Below are 20,063 nucleotides of genomic sequence, written 5' to 3'. Positions count from 1 at the left end.
AGTGGGACTCAGCTTCTATTAGTGCTTTCTCACCTGGGATATAAACATGGTGGTAGTTAGTCATTCTCCTTTGATTATGCATTAAAATCCAGGTCTTGTGGACTGAGGCAGCAGTAGGAATACATTTGATTCAAGTCTCAAGCGATGTTCGGAAACATAAATAAAGTGTCTTCGGGGTAACATCATAAAGCACATACATATTAGGACAATTCAGTTTTCATTGGGGACTAGTCCTATCACTAAAACAGTCACAGCTGGTGGTAGGTCATAGTGGCAGGGCGGGATGGGGGATGTGAACAACACAAACAAAAAACGTACCTTGATCCCTACTGCATCGCCATGCCGCACCACCGCTCTTCAGGTCACTACTGCATGCAGGCAGGCACAGACTCCCAGCCTGCCATGCGGCCAATACTAACATTGCCCTCATGCTGCTGGCAGCATAACAGCAGCATCAGGAGTGGCCTGAGTGCCCTGGCTTTGCGGTCCCGGGCAGACTGGGAACCTGTGTCTTCTGTCTCCAAACCGGCAATGCAGCTCGGGTTGGAGACTTCTCAGTGCGCATGTGTGTTTGATGAGATGGCCGGCCAAACACACATATGCTCAGACAACAGTGCACACCACTCCCCCTCCCTGCCTGTCATCCTCCCTGGCTGAGCCACTGTGAAAATAAAACAATAATAAAGATAGTTTATTATAATTTTATTTTTAAAGTTTTGCCACTGCTGCTGCTGGCAGGGGATGACGCTCCTCCGCCATAGTGGAGGAGCCGTCGCTATCACTAAAGGGTTTCAAAAGCATTATATATCTGCAGTATTTCATAAAATGAAGCTTCATGGCAGTTTCTGACATTGTGATGCATTTTCCACTGTTGGGAATGTAGGTCTGTGGGCGGAGCAGGGTGTGTCGTGTGTAGACCACATGCAAACTGCAGAGAAACACCCATGAGAGTGTCTACTGCAGAAAAAACAGATTAAATATGTGTTGATACTCTCTCAACCTAACCAACAAATCTAGATGGCAGGTTGGTAGGGTACTTGTATGTTTTAGAGTGGAAAGCAGAAAAGTGATTTAGGCAAACAAATCTGCTTATTAAATTCACAGACAACAGGAAGTTCACCTTTAAGGATGACAAACAGGATGCCCCTCTGCAGATCCACACACCAACTATAGCTGCTTTCGGTAGACAAACTAACAGAAAGCAACTTGCCCTTGGTAGACAAGAAACAAATGCATAGATGCTATTAGTAGAAAGAACAAAAATCTTCAAAGTCTTGTGCATCACTTACACATGCATAACACTCCTGCATAACTGCAGCAGTCAACAGAGTGGAAATCACTGAATGGAGTTGGGATGCTCTTCACCCCAAGACATGCTCCCTCTCAATACACAGATTATAGGATCACTGACAGCAGGCAATTTTCTGGTTATCTAGGTGAATCTTCAATATTTTACATCATTTTGGGGTTTAAAGAAGCATCCATCCTTTCCTGGTGGGCTGTGACTCGGGTCAGGTGGCAGCACATACCCGCTTTCCAAAATTACTCTACCGTATCAGCCTCAATCCCCAGTACCGAGATAGGAAGGTACTGGTTCTCTGGTGTGAAGCAAGACAGTGAGGCTGGAAGATGTGCAATCTGGAACTTATGCTGCTGTTTAGAACCGCAACCACTTACCCAACTGCTTGTAAGATAGAGCAAGCATGTCTGAGTCCATTAAACAGAAAGGAGGTATATATACAGGGGCATATTTATGAATATATAATGCAGTGCAGCAAATCACCTAGCTGTGCTGCTTGACAGGGAAAGGGTAGGAATCTGTTGTACATAACAATATATGCCAAATTCCCGTCATTTCCCCCTGGCCTAGCACCAACGCAGGCAACTTGCACCATACCGTAGTGCACTGTAAGTAGGATTTTTTAAGAACAACCCCCTGAGGAATTTTCCTCTTCATATGTGTGTTGCATAAAGAAGGAAAAACATGGAAAACTAGACATATTTCTCCTCGTTACTCCTCACTTGGGAGGGAATGCGTGTTTCCATGAGTGTTGCATGGGAACAGTTACACACCACTCATAGATCACCTCACTGGGGCAGAGTAAAGCAACGCAGATATTTGCGCTATGTTGCATTACTCCATATTTATCAAACTATTCAAGGTGGCCTTGCGTGGCTTGAAAATTCACATTTTAAGGGTTGCTTCACTTTTGCACCTTCCATAAATAAGATCAACAGTGTGGTGGCGGGGAGCATCTGGCATATCTCAGAGGACACACTGATATTAAAATCCATGTGCCTTTTGCTGACAGAGCAACTACACAGGTGTTGTTTAATTGCATTTCACCACGGCTTGCTCAAGAACACAAGGGACATGAGCTGTCAACCATCTCGTCCTCTTCCAAGTCTGTACCTCAAAGGTAGATGCTGCCTTTGCTCCGTTGAGCGTGTTGTGCTGCTAGCATCACACATGTACAGCGCTTAGACTGCTGAAGGCAGTAGAATACACGTGATACATTGTGCTCCTATATCACTCAGAAAAATATGTTTTACCATAAGATCGTTTACCGAAGGAGGTCAGTTTCCTTGTTCACACATTTTAGTAGTGGCTGTAGGCTTCATTCCGATATTGCCATTGGTGGAAAATGGGTACAAATGGAATTTGCACCAGTTAGAGCAGTGCGGCCTATTTAGACCTGAGCACACAGGCCCAGATTCTCAAAGCTTTAGAGTTGGTTTATCGTAAATTTTTTAACGTTACACCGACACTAAACTTTTTGGGCATTCACAAACCAACACAAATAGATTTGTGTGAAATGTTGCTTTGCGTTACTTTGCACCAAGGGGGCGTTACATGGGTGGGACATGGGTGTAACCTTGCTACCACAAATGCTTTTTGACTCTAAACCCTAATCTGAAACCTCAGAAGAAAGGGTTTAGTGCCAAAAATGAATATCTTTTAATGGGAGGCACAAAAGGGAGATTATTTTTATCCCCTGCTTTTCTGACTTTGCATGTGCACTGCACTGTACAGCACACATACAAAGTGGGAAAAGCATTTCCACTTGTCTAGGCATAGTATTCTGTACAGCGTACACACCCTAGCACTATGGCGCTAAGGTGTGTGCGTGGAGCACAGCGGCTGAAAACAGCATTGGCACTAGGAAGAGGGGAGAAGAATGCCTGTTCTCTCCTTGTCAGGCAACGCAGCGCAGTAACTTTGAATCCTGCGCTGCATTGCCTGTTACCTACCAGACCCTGGGCCATAGTGAACTTTATTGCATGTTTCTTCCCACACTGAACACCAATATTTTGCCTTAACCAGAGGCAAGTGCAAGCCCAACTCATTGCAAATACACAAGCAATGCATGAAAAACAGTCTTGTGCACAGTCTGCAGGGATTATTCCCCATTCTATGACAGTATCAGCAAGTCCAAGACTAAAATGATTGTGACCTCGTGTTCCTTGATTTTGCAGTCTGAGACGTACTGAGGTCACTGATGACAGCGTGCAGGTTCTTTGTTCTGTGCTCAGCAAGAATGCATCTCTGCAAGTCCTGGATCTCTTCTGGAATGACGTCACACAGAGGTCCGCCCCTTCACTCAACAAACTGCAGAGTGCGCGAGCAGGCTTGGACCTGAGGTTTGCCCAAACTTACCATTATTTATAAAAAATGCACATTTACAGACAGCAGATCATGGAGGGCCTAGGAACACTTACTAGTAATAATGTTTGTGACTGAACGCAGAACTATGAAGTCCTTGATATAATAATGGCCAATCCCACGCTCTGCACCGCTAAAATGTGTCTACACTATGGGGCATATTTAAGAGCCCCTAGCCCTACCAGAGAGTCACTGTATGTGACCTCCAGTGGTGCTAACCTCTGCTCCATATTTACAAGGAAGTGTTACGCCACTTTTTGTGGTGTCACGCCACTTTTTGTGGTGTCACGCCTCCTTGTAAATATGGCACCTCTTACGCAATTTTCAGCATCAGAGGGGCGTGCAATGGGTGTTGCTGTGGGTGTGCCACAGCAAGACCCATTGCATTTTGACGCTGCCTCAGATTTACAAGATTTCATAAACCTGAGGCAGCGCCAAAATCTAACGCCACCCCAGGGGTGGCGTTAGCAAGGCGCAACAAGGAGGAATACTTTTATTCCTCCTCATCTTTTGCTTTTTCTATGTATGCTGCATTCTGCAGCACGCATAGAAAGAGAAAAATTCCAGATATTATTGTTTATGTTCGGAAAGGCGCTTTGGCACTTCTGTGTGTGCTGCATCCTTCTCACACATAAACAATCAAAGCCCTCAGCGCAGACATCATGACACGATGGTGCAATGATGCCTGGGTTGGCGCTGGCACTAAATTTAGCTGTCAGGGGACAACAAAGGGGTGAGCTGTATTCAATTAAATATGGCGCATCCCTGCATTGTGAAAATTAAGCAGCGCGGCGCTGCAATTTTGGCGCAGCATCACGCTCCGTAATTTTCCCATAAATATGGGCCAATATTCCTCACACTAGGAATCATTCTTAACAAGCGTTGGCAGTGCAAATCAGTTTGGGTTTATAAGTTGAAAGGATGTTTGCAAGCTTGAGAAATACAAAGAAGAGGTGGCCCTTGGGTACCACTAGAGAATGCTTATTTCCACAAACAGGAACCATTGGCCTGCTGTTGCACCTGTTTTACATGTTTCCTAGTACAGAGGGGCAGAAGGATGGGAGGCAAGGTGTCAAGGAAGCAGGGAGCAGCAGGATGTTGAAGGCCATGAGGAGTGAGTGGTAAAGGCAGTGAGTGAAGCTGTTAGGAAGGTATTCCAATGAAGGTGAATGATAGTGATGGAGGTGAGATGGAGGGTGAGGCAACCAATGCGCAGGGACTGAGTCACAGGCGTGAACAACAAGAATGAACATGAGCCGTATTAGCAGGAAAGGATGGGGGCATAAGAAGACAGACACAGAAAAGCAAATGCAGGGCAGCCGGAGGAGAGAAACAAGCAAGGGGTGCAAGAGGAGGGACAGAGCCAAAATGGCACAGAAGGTGAACAAGCAAAGACAACCCAGAGGCACAAGAATGAAAAGACATATGAAAGGTGACCATAGGAAGGTATACCCACTAATGTGTCTAGAGATGTGGTGTGAATAATTTATGAAAAATAGGATGATAAATTGGATAATAGTGGACTGCAGATATTGATATTTTAGTTATTACAGCTGCACACGGTCTGAAGGGAGTAGTGGGAAAAGCAGCCCCCCTCCACAGGTACACACACACACACCAGGGAAGTCAGGGATGCACCTCACTTTCAGTGGCACCACGTAGAAAATCTCCTCTTGTTATATGGTTCCTACAAATATAGCAGGACTGTCTATTAGACCAACACGAACTTCACAATATAGATACTCAGTCCACATATATAATCAGTAAGTGTTGGAGTATCTCAGCTACCTCACAGTACCACATCAAGAAAGAAGATGGAACCCTATGGGACTCCAGAAGTGATAAGGATCCTGGAACCCTGGGGTGTGCATGTAAGAGAACTGAGCAAAGAACACTGCCAGTGAATCCCATTCGAGACTTCAGGTTATGAATTAGAAATGGTGAGATACTGTGTCAAAAGCAGCTAAGACCTCCATCGATATCAGAAGGCAGCAGTCACCTCTATTTTTACTCAGAAAGGCATTATCTCTGAATTGTAAAGTATATGACTTTGTCTTGCAGCATGCCCTATTGGTTTATGTTCCTATGCAAAATCAAATCTGAACTGTTTTACATTTGATCTGCAGCTGCTCAACGCTGATTGGGTATTAGAAGGAAGTGTTTAAACCACTCTTTATGAAGAATTTGAGAAATGTAGATGCCACTCAATTTGTCTTTAGTGTATGCAACCCCACTCCCTCCGTATGACGACTTGTTTAGTTAAGTGCCGATTTTATTGTAGCCTGGATTAATGAAACACTGTTATCTTTCATTTATTTATCAATACAAATTATAATTGTAATATTAAATATGGATTTAACATGTTTATGATTTATGTGTCTTGGTAATTAATCTTATTAGATATTATTTGACTTGAATTGGCAAGTTATATTTGCCAGACTGGGATGTGGCCTGGACACAGGGAGGAACATTTCCTTTAACGTCATGCACAGGTTGAGGCCTCAGGGTCTTTACTCTATCGTCTCCATGGATATCCGGGGGACTTTCTCAACACGTTGGACAATGAGATTGCTCATTACCTACTACAGTTTTCAAATGTTACCCTTCTTGGTGATTTCAGAAGGCACCTTGACACCATGTCAATGTTCAGGCTACCTCCCTTTTTAGAAAAATTAAGTTCTCTTAGCCTGAATAAATATATTGTGCTTCTGACCCACCAGGCTGTCATTTTTTGAATGACATTTTTCATAACAGGTTTGTGGAAGTCCAAACAGTTCAGCCGTTTCTTGGTCGGACCATTCTTTAGTTCACTCTGGGACAGAGAGATAGGATTAGCCCTTCACCTAGTGGAGATACGGATGCAGAGCCCTAGCTACAAATTCTAGGTTATTGCAGGTTGTAGACAAGGTGACCCCAAAAGAAACTGTGTGTGGTAATCATAGATGCCTCCCAGCTGCTCTGCAGTTTACTTGTGAGCTTGGGGAATTAAGGAAACGGTGCAAGAAATAAGAAAGGCTGTGAGGAAACACTACTCCTTAGTGGATAAGGAGAAGTACAGGGTGGCCTCTGACCAATATCATGGGTCAATGAGAAAGGCTCAGTCTAGCTATTTCTTGGATCGTATACTTTCAGTTGCAAACAATCTGTGTTCAATTTTTAACACTGTCAAGCATTTTCACCATCCCGTCTCCCTCTCGCAGCAAATTGTAGCTTCTGCCAACTTGTGCCACGATATTTCTAAACATTTTTAGTACAAAATGGTGAAAATCATGTCCAATCTGGAAGTGAATCCCATCTCTTCTAGCACAAGTAAAGGCCCTACAGGACGGATACTGAAAAAGCTATGTGAATTCTCTAGGATCACATTGGCTGAAAGAGCCAATCTTTCTTACAAAAGTGTCTCCCCAGATGATTCTTGTCCTCACTGAATTCTGAATTCTGCCCACTATTGTCAAGATGATCAATCCCATTTTCAACTGACTTTTTCATTTATCTATTCAGGAAGCCACGGTGCTAGCCTGTTGGTAATGGGCCAGATTGGTCCCACTACTATACCGAACTAAAACCAACTCTCCAATTTCAGACCTATCTCTTTACTTGCAGCTGCTTCAAAGATGCTTGAAACTATTTATTAATGCCAGGCTATCCACCTATTCAGAGTAGGGCCACCTGCTTCATGCCTCGCAATCCTGCTTCAAATTGTTTCACAGTAAAGAGACAGCATTGGTAGAGGTGATGGATTCCATCAAACTATTGCTTGATCGGGGAAAACAGGCTGATTTGGTCTTATTGGATCTATCTTGATACAGTGTCACACACTATTCTCCTCCAGTGTGGATGGCCTGGCTTTGGCATGGATTTGCTCCTTCTTGGAGAATAGAAGTCAACCAGTTTGGATGGCCCCACACTCATTTGATTTTAAAAAGCTCATGTTTGGCGTACTGCAGGGTTCTGCCCTCAGCCTGACCCTATTTAATGTTTATATGGGTCCCCGGGTCTTAGTTAAATGTGGTCCGAATTGTTTTCTTATGTGGATGATACACAGCTCTTTCTTTCTATTGAAAAGGAACTACCACATTTAAGAACTGTTTGGAAGCAGACTTTGATTAGATGTGGGTTAGCAACCTTCAGTGAAACACTGGAAAAATTGAAGTGTTGTTGTTTGGGTCTCCCTCCATTTGCTGGGGACCTGATTGCTGGTCCTTCCAAATTGGGTTTGCTAAATTATAGTACAATTTAAGGGAAAGAGCACTGGCACTGATTAGCAGGCCTCAGTGCACCTCCAGGTCGAGAACAACGGAATCAGTAGTCTAAATGAGGGCAAAAAAGTGTGGGGGGCATCTGCAAAGAGCCTAATTTCTTACAATAGTGCAATGGTTTCTGTGAGATGTCTTCATGATATGCTCTCCTTGTGGGAGGTCTAGGATGAGTCTGGTGGTGGCGTTCTGGATAAGTTGTAGTTTTTTTATGTTTCTAGTCAAGGTGCTGACTTAGAAGGCATTGCCGTAGTCGAGCTTACTTGTGACTAAGGCGTGGGTGAATGCCCTGCGGCAGTCTGCTGGGATCCATCTGAAGATCTTCTAAAGTTTGCGGAGTGTGTTCCAGCAGGAGGAGGTGACTGAGTTTACCTGGCGGGTCATGGATAGGGGGAGTCGAGGATGATGCCTAGGTTGCGGGCGTGCTCAGTCGGTGCAGGGGGGCACTGAGATGGCATTTCAAAGATGATGAGCTCAGTCTTGTCGGAGTTGAGCTTGAGGCAGCTTTCTCTCATCCGGGTGGCGACGGCTTTCATTCCAGAGTGGAAGTTCCGTTTGGCCATGTCCGGGTCTTCGCTGAGGGAAATGATGAGTTGTGTGTCATTGGCATATGACACGATGTTCATACCATGGCTTCTGATGATGGCTGCGAGAGGGGCCATGTATACGTTGAACAGTGTGGGGCTCAGTGAGGATCCTTGGGGACTCTCAGTTGACTCCTGTTGGTCTGGATGTGTACGGTGGGAGTCTAATCCTCTGAGTCCTCCCAAAGAGGTAGGAGTTGATCCATTCCAGGGCTCTTCCGCGGATTTCTATGTCGTGGAGTCTGGTGCGTAGAGTGCTGTGGGAGACATTTGTCGAAGGCTGCTGAGAGGTAGAGGATTATGAGCGCGGTCTATGAGTAATTGGATGTTGTCGGTGGCTGCCAGGAAGGCTTTCTCCATGCTGTGGTTGCTGCGGAAACCGGACTGGGAGCTGTCCAGAGAGTTGTTGGCCTCAATGAAATTCCGTAGTTGTGCGTTCATTGCTTTCTCCAGTACTTTGGTGGGGTAGGGTCACAGTGAGACGGCCCGGGAATTCTTTAGTTCTGATCGGTCGGGCGACGGTTTCTTCAGGAGAGGGCGTATTTCGGTGTGTCTCCAGTCTTCGGGGAAGGTGCCAGTGTTGATGGGGCAGTTCATTGTGTTTCTGAGCCCAGGGCGATGGACGTGTTGGCTCTGATGTATATTTGGTGTGGGCAGGGGTCCTTGGGGGCTATGGAGTGGGTGCTGTTCATGATGCTGATTGTTTCTTCCGTGGTGAGCATGGACCAGCTGTGGATGGTCTGGGTGGGTTCTGGGGTGGTGGGTCAGTCACAGGTTCTGTTGCCAGAATGTTCCAGGAGGAAGCTGTTGTAGATGTCCTGGATCTTGCGTTGGAAAAAGGTGGCAAGTTTGTCGCAGAGGTCCTGTGATGAGGGGATGCTGGTGGCTTCAGAGAGGGATTTGTGAACTTGTTTATGACTTAGAAGAGTTCCTTAGAGTTGTGTGTGGAGGAGTTGATGTGACCCCAGAGTGCGTCCTTCCTTGCGTTCTTGATGTTTCATCGGTGGATGGCAGTTGTGGCTCTGAAGGAGGTGAGGTCTTTGATGGTTGGCTGTTCCTCCATTTCTTTTCTAAATTTCTGCAGGTACACTTTGATTCCTGGAGTTCGGTGGTGAACCAGCTGGCTTTCTTGTACGTGTTTGGCCGATGTTAGCCGGAGGGCAGCTAGAGTGTCAGCCCATTCGGTGATCCATGCATTGAGATTGTGCGCTGCTGTGTTGGTTTCATCAGAGGGAGAGATTTGGTGAGAGATGAGGTGAGCTGCTCGTTGGTGATTTTGTTCCATTTCCTGTGGGGAGTCCTGGGGGTGCAGGTGCGGCTGTTGGGTGTGCTGATTGTGAAGTGTATGCAGCGGTGATCAGTCCAGTCTGGGGTGGAGATGGTTTTGATGGTGATCTGGTTGCTTGAGGTGAAGGTGGGGTCCAATGTGTGTCCTGCGATGTATGTGGGTGCAGAGACCAGCTGTCTGAGGCCGAGGGTGGTGAGGCTGTTGAGTAGAGCGGTGGTGTTTGGGTCGGCACAGTCCTCGAGGTGGAAATTCAGGTCACCAAGGAGGAAGTAGTCATCTTACGCCAGGACCTGGGGGGTAGTGATGTTTACAACGTCATCTATGAATGCTGGGTGGGGGCTGGGTGGGCTTTACACCAGGCTGCCACGGATGGAAGAGTTGTGGTTGAAGTGGACCAGGAAGTGAAGGTATTCCATGGTGGTGCATTGTACTTCTGGGACGGCCTTGACATGTAGTGAGGACTTGTGTCTGATTGCCCACCCGGGCAGGAGGGACGGTCCCTCCTTAGGATGCTGTATCTGTCGGGAATGGCAAAGGCTGGTCCCGAGGTGGGGCTGGTCCAGGTCTTGGTCAGGTGCTCTCCAGTTGGGTGGTGTCGATCAGATCCCAGACTTAGGTGGCGTGTTTGTGGAGGGAGCAGATGTTCAGGAGCAGGCAGTTGATGGGGTTGTGGAGGATGTTGGTGTCTCTGTGTGTGGAGAGCACCTTCAGATTGTTGAGGCTGGTGTGTCCTTGTGGGAGATGGTGCAGCAGTTGCTGAGATGTCCAGTGTTGAAGTGGAGGAGGGTCTCGGTGTCGTAGCGGAGGCTGTCCAGGGGATGGTTTAACAGGGATCCAGGGTTCCTGGCGCTGGGCAAAGTCTGGGCGTGGATGGGCGCAGACTGGCTTGCCTTTGGCACTCCTTGGCACACCAGTGGCGCGGCCGCCATTAAGAAGGGGAGGGGGCGGGTGGAGCGGTCAGCTGGGAGGCGGGAAGGGAAGGTGCTTCGTGTGGGGTGGGGGGGCTGGGCCACAGGAAGGGGGCAGAGGAAAATGAAGCGAGATTGAAGAATTGAATAAAAGGAAAAATGAGTGAGGAAAAGGCAGTAAAAGCAAGAGTGAATAGAGAAAGGCAGAAAAAGCAAGAGTGAAAGGAGAGACAGAGAGAAAAATACTTACTTGTGATGCCCACTAGACCATTAGGGATGAGGCGCATGGACGAGCCTGCGGGTGGAGGAGGGCCCCAAACGGAGAGTCAGGAGACTCTCAGTACATCCCAGGCAGAAGGCAGAGGCAGCAGCATCCAGAGGAGCTAGGGAGGGCAGCAGATGCTGACCAGGAGGTCAGTGCAGTTGCCCTCTCATAGGGCTGCGGCTGCCATTAAGAAGGGGAGGGGGACTGGTGGAGCGGTCAGCTGGAAGGCGGGAGGACAGGAAAGATGATTTGCGGGGCCGCAGGGGCCAAAGCGAGATTGATGAAAAGGCAAAACGAGGGAGAAAAAGGCAGAAAATGCAAGAGTGAAAAGAGAGAGGCAGAAAAAGCAAGAGTGAAAAGAGAGACAGAGAGATAGAGTGGAGGAGGGCCGCAAATTGAGAGTCTGGAGTCTTTACTACAGCAGAGCTGATGTGAGTTGGATCTAAGCGTATGTGTATGGTCATGTGCTGACTCTACTTTATTGAAGCAGAGCTGATGTGGGTTAGATGTAAGCGGATGTCTACGGCCATGTACTGTGTCGTGTAGGCTCTCATTATTCTAAATGAGACTACTGGATTTCGAGCAGCAGAATCATCCATGGTGTGGGAGACTGAGTCTAACCCACTTCTGGGTACGTTTAATTCCCGAATTTTAGCTAAGCCTAAACAACGTGTCTGTTGTACTGCGTCTTTTAAAAAGATCATTTGTACAGGAATAAGGCATGCTCTAAACAAGGCTTCCTTTCCCTTAATTTGCCAATTTCCTGTTCCCCACACACTTTTCAGATCAATTGATTTAAGCCAATATTCATAGCCTTCTATCGATAACCGGGAAACAAAGGATTCTGAATATATGAATTTTGTATTGGTCATTAATATATGTATATCCTTGGTAGGTGGTACTTTAAAATAATATGACTCAGCATTTTTTGGATTGTGCCCAGAAAAATATGCAAACTTTTCAGAATATGTTTTGGAACTCCCCTGTGGCGGAGTCAGGCAATGTTCCCATTGCATGCAATTAAAAACAGTTCTGGGGCTGCTCGCTCTATGTATGAAATGGTGCCTATAATAATTATAGCAAAACATATCACCATCATTTTCTTTAAATTGGTAAACATCTTCATTCTCAAAGACAGTACAGTATTGCAATTCAGTCATCATAGAATTAACTGTTCTCACATCCCAATCATCAGAAACAATGCCTGGTATTACTATATCATTCATTGATAATTTGAACACATACGGTATTTGAATAACTTCTGTGGGACCATATATATCAAACATTACTTTGTCCCAAACAATCCCATCAGGAATTGGCACTGCGGAAATGTTCTCAAAGGATAAGTCTCTTCAGACTTTATGTGATGAAAAATGTGGCTTTAAAACCTCCTCCACCAGTTCAACTGTTGATCTTTCAGGAAGAAAGAGACCATGTATTATTAATAAGAAAAAGGTGATGACAAAACCAATCCAAAGTAGAAAGGCTAAGACAGTCAAGGAAAGCCATAGATAGTTCCATGGAAAAACAAAATAAGTTTCTCTAAGCCAGTTTGTTAGCTTACACGTACCAGACAAGTCGGCTGCCGAAGAGGCGAATGAATCTGAGAAGTCATAGTTGAAGTCTGCAAAATATCCAGAGGCAGTTCGTGCAAATGGCGGAGCCGTTGTCAGTGGTGGAGTTGGTGTTTCCTGCGGTGGCACAATATAGACAGCACCATCCGTTTATGTTGGAGTTGAGTTAACTTGGTCAAATGTTTCTAAATTAGTTGACTTTAATGGAACTAATGCAAGATCATCTTCCACCCTCCCCAAGCCCGGAAAGGTGTTGGTGTTGGTATAAACAACTTGTAGAGGAACTTCTTCATGAGTAGCGAGAGGGATTCGGGAACTACTGGATGTTCCTCTTGGTTGGCTGTGCAGGATCAGCCACATGGTGTAGTTTGACATTGTCGATAGAGACAAAACAATTTTCTTTGGCACCTGCCAACGGTGGTAGAATGACAGTACCCCTAGTACAGGGACTGGTGCTCGATAAGAAGGGCCAAATTCCTTTTTCACAACGACTTATTCACGTACAAGATCCCCAACTCTGGGAATCCAGCCAGTAGGTGTTACAGGCACATCCTTAATTCCTGTGGAGGCGGCACTGTTAGAAGAATTATCATCATGGAACAGTTGCAGTTCCTGTAAGATAGTGACACGTTCATTTATGTCAAAAGGTGTTTCTGCTGCCTCCACGCCAGGAACATCAAGATCTGTAACATACATTTGAGTTCCGAACAGGCACTCATATGAAGTACGACCCCCCAGGAACCTTCTAGGCAGATTATTTAGTGCTCTCTGGACTCCATACAGGTGGTTAAGCCAACTACGACCCGTACCTAGGACTCTGGCTGTTAAGGATTGCTTTAAATCACGGTTTAATCGCTCCACAACACTATTTCCCTCGGGATGAAATGGAGAAGAGTACTGGAGGTGGACCCCCAACGAAGCCATGGCGTCCCTAAATGCCCTTGAGGCGAAAGCAGGGCCATGGTCCGAATGCAAAGCCGCAACTGCATATGTACCGATAAAGACTCGCAAATCTTTAATAACAGTCCGAGCGTCAGCAGAGTGTTGTGGCCACACCCATATAAATCTGGAACATGAATCAACAGCGACTAGAATATACTTGTATGCACTATCCGGTATTAGGGGACCGCAATGGTCCAAGTACACACATTGTAATGGTTTGTTAGAAATTAAGAGGAGTATTTGAGGTGGGCGTTTGGCAGTGGAAACTTTAATTTGTTGACAGATGTCACTACAAAGGACATACTGCTTGGTAATGGGCCTGCAATATTGAAATCATAGCCGCTACACCAGCATGGGCAGATGCTACCCCCTCATGCGCTGCTTTAACCAATCCTGGTCTTATATCTTTGTTGGGGATGTCCCTACACCTGGTATTCTAACTTCAGCGTTCAGGCCATCCCCCATTCGATAACTATATTTATTAGGAAATTCTTTAGGATAGGGCTTACCACCAGCCGTGGCTCTCATGGCAGCCCAAATGTCTGCGTCGGGTTTGGAACTCGAGCGAGTCACTGCAGCTGCAGTGGCTACTGCCACTGCTGACTTTGCAGCTTCATTAGCCAGTGTATTTCCAGCAACATGTATTCCAACGCGCTGGTGTCCAAGTGTGTGTACAACATGGACACTTGGTAGCGTCTCTTTCAGGTCAGCTACTTTCCCCCACAGTAGTCTGTGTTTAATGGTGTTGTCTTTGGAATCTCTGAACCCATTCTGGTGCCAGTAATGCAGGTATTGATTAAAAGACTGGACACAGTAGTATGAATCACAAACAATCAGCGTAGGCTGTGCAGGGTCCGTGTGTTCCAGTGCCATCAGCAGAGCTTTTAGTTCTGCCAATTGTGCTGTGCAATCCCCTAGGGTTTGTGTAAAGGTATGTAGAGGACAGAATGTATCACCCTCCATGTAGCCACTTACGACTGCGCAAGCAGCAGAATATTGATGTTTAGTTCCAATTGCAGGTTGTACTGAGCCATCGGTTTACACGACTCTATGATATTGTTCAATAGGCAATGTATTTGTTGGAACTGGCTATTCTATTTCATATTGTAACAATTCTTGAGTTTGTAACTTTGGGTCAAAAATGTAGTCTACATCAGTGGCTGTCAGAGCCCATTGTATCCAACGTGGATGTAATGCTTTTGTGTTTGGAACGCTAGCTTTTGTAACAGCCTCTAGGGCTGGGATCGGAGAAACTACAATAATGCGTTTACCTTGGGCAAGAGGTCTTTCTTTAATGACAGCCATCTGTACAGCAGTGAGAATTTTCTCAGTGGGAGCAAAGCGCTGTTCTGCTGCTGAGTATAAGTGCGATTTGTATGCAATCGGGACTGTCTTGCCTTCATTAAATGTCACATAGGTGAAACCGATGGCCCCAGCTATTACTCTGATGACCAAATATGTTTTGTTGTCCCTTGTGTGTAAGTGTTGTGTTGCAAGCATATCTGTCTGCAACTCTCGAAGAATACGTGTATGTTCAATTGTCCAGAATTTACTTGAAAAATTCGGACGTATTAAATCATATAAAGGTTTTATGCGTGTAGCATAATCTGGAATGTAAGTTCTGCCAAAATTTAGGAAACCCAATAGTGATTGGAGTTTTTTTAATCGTATTTGGTGGTTGTAACTGTGCGCATTTCTCTTAAAATTGTGGCGCTAGGATCTTCCCTTCACTTGACAGCTCATATCCTAGGAACAGGACGCTGAGGAAGGCTATTTTTGTTTTTTAAAGTTGAATTTGTAGCCAAATTCAGCAAATCCGACAACAATGCGGGCTACCCATCTTAAATGTTGTAGCAATTCATCATCTGTAAGATAGATGTCATCTACATAGGTTAATGCATCTGGGCAATCTTGTGCAAAATTGCAGTAACACGAGCTGCAAACAGTCCTGGGCTGTTCTTATACCCCTGAGGTAACAGACAGATTTTTTTCTGGGAGCCTAGTGCACTGAAGCTTGTTAAATCTCTACTCTCAGGTGCTATATTCTGGCAGAAAAAAACATTCAAAATATCCAGTGTTTTGTCTTGTATTTTTTACGCACTATGTTGCTCATTAGTGCTATGCTATGTGAGTTTTTGATAGCATAGGTGCGTGTATGACTGTTTAAATGTCTGTAGTCTAAAACTATTCTATATGAATGGTCTGGTTTAGCTACGGGGAATAATGGGTTATTCATTGGCGAGACACAGGGTTCAATCACACCCTGGTACTCTAATTGCATGAGTATTTCTTTCACTGGTGCTTTTGCTTCATGTTTTATAGGATACTGCGGTTGTGGCTGAGGTTCACTTTTAATTGGGATTACATGGTTGGGGGATTCTTTATCCCATCCTACGTGATTTCTGTATAATGCGGGTGCTTGTGCTAAAGCCCATTCAATGGAATAGGATTCAGCGGGTTCCTCTGGAACAAGGGGCGAGAAAGAAGGCTTAATGACTTGGGCAGGTACGGACAGAGTCAGGTGGCCAATCTTGTTCGGCCAACAAGACATCATATACTTTTACTACACGATCCCAAAAGATTGCGTCTATTATGCGTTCAATGTCTCCTTCTAACTGTAACGTTACTTTGTACACCCTATCAGGTGTGGAGACACGTATGTCCGCAGTCTCTACTTGTATGAAGTCATCAGTTGCTTTCACCTCCAGATGCTCTAGAAGATTCTGGCGAACTATTGTGACCTCTGCCGCGCTGTCTAGCAATGCTAGACCCCAATTCTTGTTCTTCAAGAGGACCCTCTTCCTGAGTGGCATGTCGGACTGCGACTGCTGCCACTTTTTAAATTGTGGTTTTTGTTGGGTGGGTTTCTCTTCCTTTTTAACAGAAACCTCCAAAGAGTGTTGTGATTCCTGTCTCGGTTTCACGTACTCTGTCCCTCGCTCTGATCGCCCACCTCTCATTTCTTTCTTCCGATGAGTCCTGAAAGGAACGAGATTGGCGTGTATCAGTATATTGATATCTATCAGGCATTTTTACATTATCTCTATTTCTGAGCTTCTAGCTATTCTGTGGGGTCTCCATACGCGGAGTTTGTTGCTTTTTATCCTAGTATTTCTTATTACCCTCAGGTGCTTGCTTGGGGGTATCTTTGTTCAATTTATCCTGAAATTGTGGTTTTTGTGGTATGGCCCCTAAGCTATCTTGACCAATACTTGAATCGGTCTCTGCTATTATTTTATGCAGCTCTCGTTCCTGATCCTGTGGTGGAACGCCATGGAGCTGCATGCGCACTGCAAGCACCACCGCTTCCCCTTTAAAATTTAAAATTACTTAAAATGATTGAGGATACTGTGGCAAAATTGCCCATCAATTGTATCCCCAAATCTAGGGCTGGGGCAGCCCTGTATTCATCTTGAATTTGTTTCAACACCTCCGGTAAATTGGCAAGTGTCGGTGTTCCATGTGCAGTTGTATAGAGCACGGCAAATACTGTGCCCCAGGTATTACAGCTATCTACTGTAGGGACCATCCCAAAAAGGCAAGCACATTGTTAATATTCTATGTTTATCCTGAGGTCCCGTATGGGGAAATACTGCCTCCAGCGCATTAATTTTCTGTGCTAACCAAAACGGAGTTTCCTCTCGTTTGGCGGGTACTTTACCCATAATCAAATGTACGGTTGCAGGATTCATACCTGGCGTTGCTGCAGGTGGATGTGCTGGAGCAGCACGTGCTGGGTTGTGTTTAGTGTTTGCATTACAAATTGTACTAATTGTCTATATATCGCTATTAATTCAATATATAAACGACAAACCTCAGCTACTGCTAGATTTGCAACCGCAGGATGTGGTGTATAGGTGGCCAATAAAGGCCAGGTAGGACCGTCATTACTTAGTGGACCTAACCTTACTGGTAATATTATGTGGGGTAGGGCGCCATCAAGCCAATTATTATGTTCTTGATAAGATAGAGGTATCTCTAAATATACGTATGCTCTGTATTGTCCAGGCGCATTCGCAGGTGTATATTAGTGAAATGTATTTGTGCTCCCATCAACTGCTGGAAATGTGACCCAAGAATAGAAAAGTTCTGTTCTATAAGCTGCATGGCCATCTACCACAAATGTGACTGGACCTCCCTGGCCTGTTAGGCCATGTGCTAATAAATGTGCAGTTAGAGGTTGTCTCATATTAACTGCTATTTGTACCTGCTGTGGATTTGCCATAATAGTGCCATAATAGTGAGTTTAGAGAAGGCACACCAAATATAACTTTCCTTTTAAAGTTCAAGCTTGAACAACCTCCAGCTGCAGTAGGATAGCCTACCAGCTGTGGTGGAAATCCTCAGTACCACGGACGTCTCTGCATAGGGTATTGAGGTGTCATTATATATAATGAAACAGAGATACTCCGAAGGACTAGAAAATTAGAGCCTGACCAAACGTTGGCGGCGCCATGTCGCGTAGGCTCTTATTATTCTAAATGAGACTACTGGATTTCGAGTAGCAGAATCATCCACAGTGTATGAGACTGAGTCTAACCCACTGCGGGTGACACCTGTCGCTCTAAATCCGGGTTTTGCTCCGGCCAACTAGCAGTGCCTCATATCTACCAGAGGATAGTGATGATTTGGCAGCCGAGCGCATGACATATTAGGCTTCTCAGGGAAGTTGTGGTCACTCAGGTCGCTTCCAGTTCTCTCATTTATAATTCAGTCTCATATATAAACGACAAACAGAGGCAGTATATGTTTTAATAATGAGTTTAATAAAACGACTGCACCTTAGATAGCAAAGCGTGAGCTGCAATAACCAGGACAACACAACATGACAGTATTATTTCCTATCTAAGTCAGATTTTGAGCACAGCATGTTAAGCTCTAATTCTGCCTTTCAAGTTCCCCCGGGAAGACATCAACCCTCATACCTAAGCAAAGGCCTGTAGTATGCATTAGCATCTGTAGCGAAGCATTCAGCAATCAGCATACAGTTGTGGTTCCCTGGCTGGAATCTCCCTCTAACGTGTAATGGGACTAGGAAGTATTTTTCTTATAACACAGCTGATGTTCTGAGAAAATGTCCCTACGTAAGGATGTGTATTTTCTATGAATATTGGAGACTAAACTTCTACCAAGTTCACCGGCAATGTACCAAACTACAGCCTTGAATGAAGCACAGAGTGATCAAGAATGTCCTGCTTAAGAACACAGTGCTGGGCTAGGCAAAAACAGTTAGATAAATGAAAATAAAACAAGACCGTAGAAATGGTTATTGTAAAAATAACAATGCGAAGCCGAATAAAATATATCTAGGTTAAAGTGCACAGCGACCTAGTGTGTTAAAATAAAGTGCATGGAGCTATTACTAAAATGGCTACATAACAACTGGACCTAGTTTACTTCAGCAGAGCCAATGTGGGTTGGATGTAAGCGGATGCGTACGGTCATGTGCCGAATCTACTTGACTACAGCAGAGCCGATGTGGGTTGGATGTAAGCGGATGTGTATGGCCATGTACTGGACCTAGTTTACTTCAGCAGAGCTGGTGTGGGTTGGATGTAAGCACATGCTACAGTCATGGGCTGGGTCTAGTTTACTAACGCACATTTATTGTGAGTCAGGTAAGCGCACATGAGCAGAACTGTGTAGTGGATAAGGAGTGGCCATTTTTGTTGGCGTGGGCATACGTTTAGAAATTTGTGATAGATATAATTCACCATGGAAGGGGTAATGGACGCTCACGAATTACAATGAATGGATCTTCTGAAGCATGTGTGCCTGACAATTTTTGCATTCGTTCTATCTTTCAGGGTGTTGTTTAAAGATAGTGGTCATCAAGAAGAAGAACGAGTGATGGAGAGGAAAGCCTGCACCCTTCTGTAAATGTAAATCTAGTTTCAGCTTTAATGTATGTCTTGTAAATGTCCTACTCTTTTTCATGTTTCAGATGGAACCCTATGTGTGTGCTTGAAGGTTTAACTGAATTATGTATTTTTCATTCTTCATTTGACTGTGTCCTGTGCCTTTAAAAATAAAGGCAATTCCACACATGGCTCCTGCTTTCTGCATTTTTCTTCCAGAAAGCTTATTAATATGAGAGAATTAATATGCTGGTTCTTCAGATGTAAATACTTTTCCATAAATACATGGCAACGTGCGCCCACTGATTTGCTCTTTTACTCTCCAAATAAGGGTCTACAGTTCTGAAAATGTAAAAACTAAAACCTAAAAAAGATGTCCAGGATAGTGACCTGCTGTCCTCACATGTAATTAAGAAATTGGCAATGTGAGTGCACACGTGGGCACTCTGACGACGCACTCCCACAGGTGAACCTGCTTAGGTTCAATAAGAGTGAATGTTACACTTTCCGCTAATTCACGTCTCACTATATCTGTCTGTTTGATTTACCTGCCTGTCAGTCTCCCAATGGTTGTTTGTCAGAATGTCGTACTAAGAGGTAAGGGATTACATACATGTTGTGGCCAAAATATTGAATACAAAATGTCATCACATTCACCAACGCATACACTGACTCCCTAGGCCACTTAGGGGCATATTTACAAGCCCACAGTGCCAGAGGAGCC

At 45.0% G+C, this 20,063-nt stretch overlaps 1 protein-coding gene across 1 annotated transcript in view; it reads left to right on the top strand.

Annotated features, from left to right (window-relative positions):
* LOC138295319 (NACHT, LRR and PYD domains-containing protein 3-like) overlaps positions 1-19,530 on the top strand; it is a 237,530-nt gene extending 218,000 nt beyond the window's left edge. Inside the window, exons 6-7 of the mRNA XM_069233540.1 lie at positions 3,478-3,642; positions 19,289-19,530. Coding sequence (XP_069089641.1) covers positions 3,478-3,642; positions 19,289-19,361 — 238 coding nt within the window. The 3' untranslated portion in view covers positions 19,362-19,530. The remainder of the gene's footprint in view (positions 1-3,477; positions 3,643-19,288) is intronic.
* The last annotated feature ends 533 nt before the right edge of the window (positions 19,531-20,063 follow it).

Source organism: Pleurodeles waltl, chromosome 5, assembly GCF_031143425.1.
Source record: "Pleurodeles waltl isolate 20211129_DDA chromosome 5, aPleWal1.hap1.20221129, whole genome shotgun sequence".
NCBI classification, from domain to species: Eukaryota; Metazoa; Chordata; class Amphibia; order Caudata; family Salamandridae; genus Pleurodeles; species Pleurodeles waltl.
The sequence above is the reverse complement of the archived record's forward strand: the minus strand, read 5'-3'. Positions and strand labels throughout refer to the sequence as shown.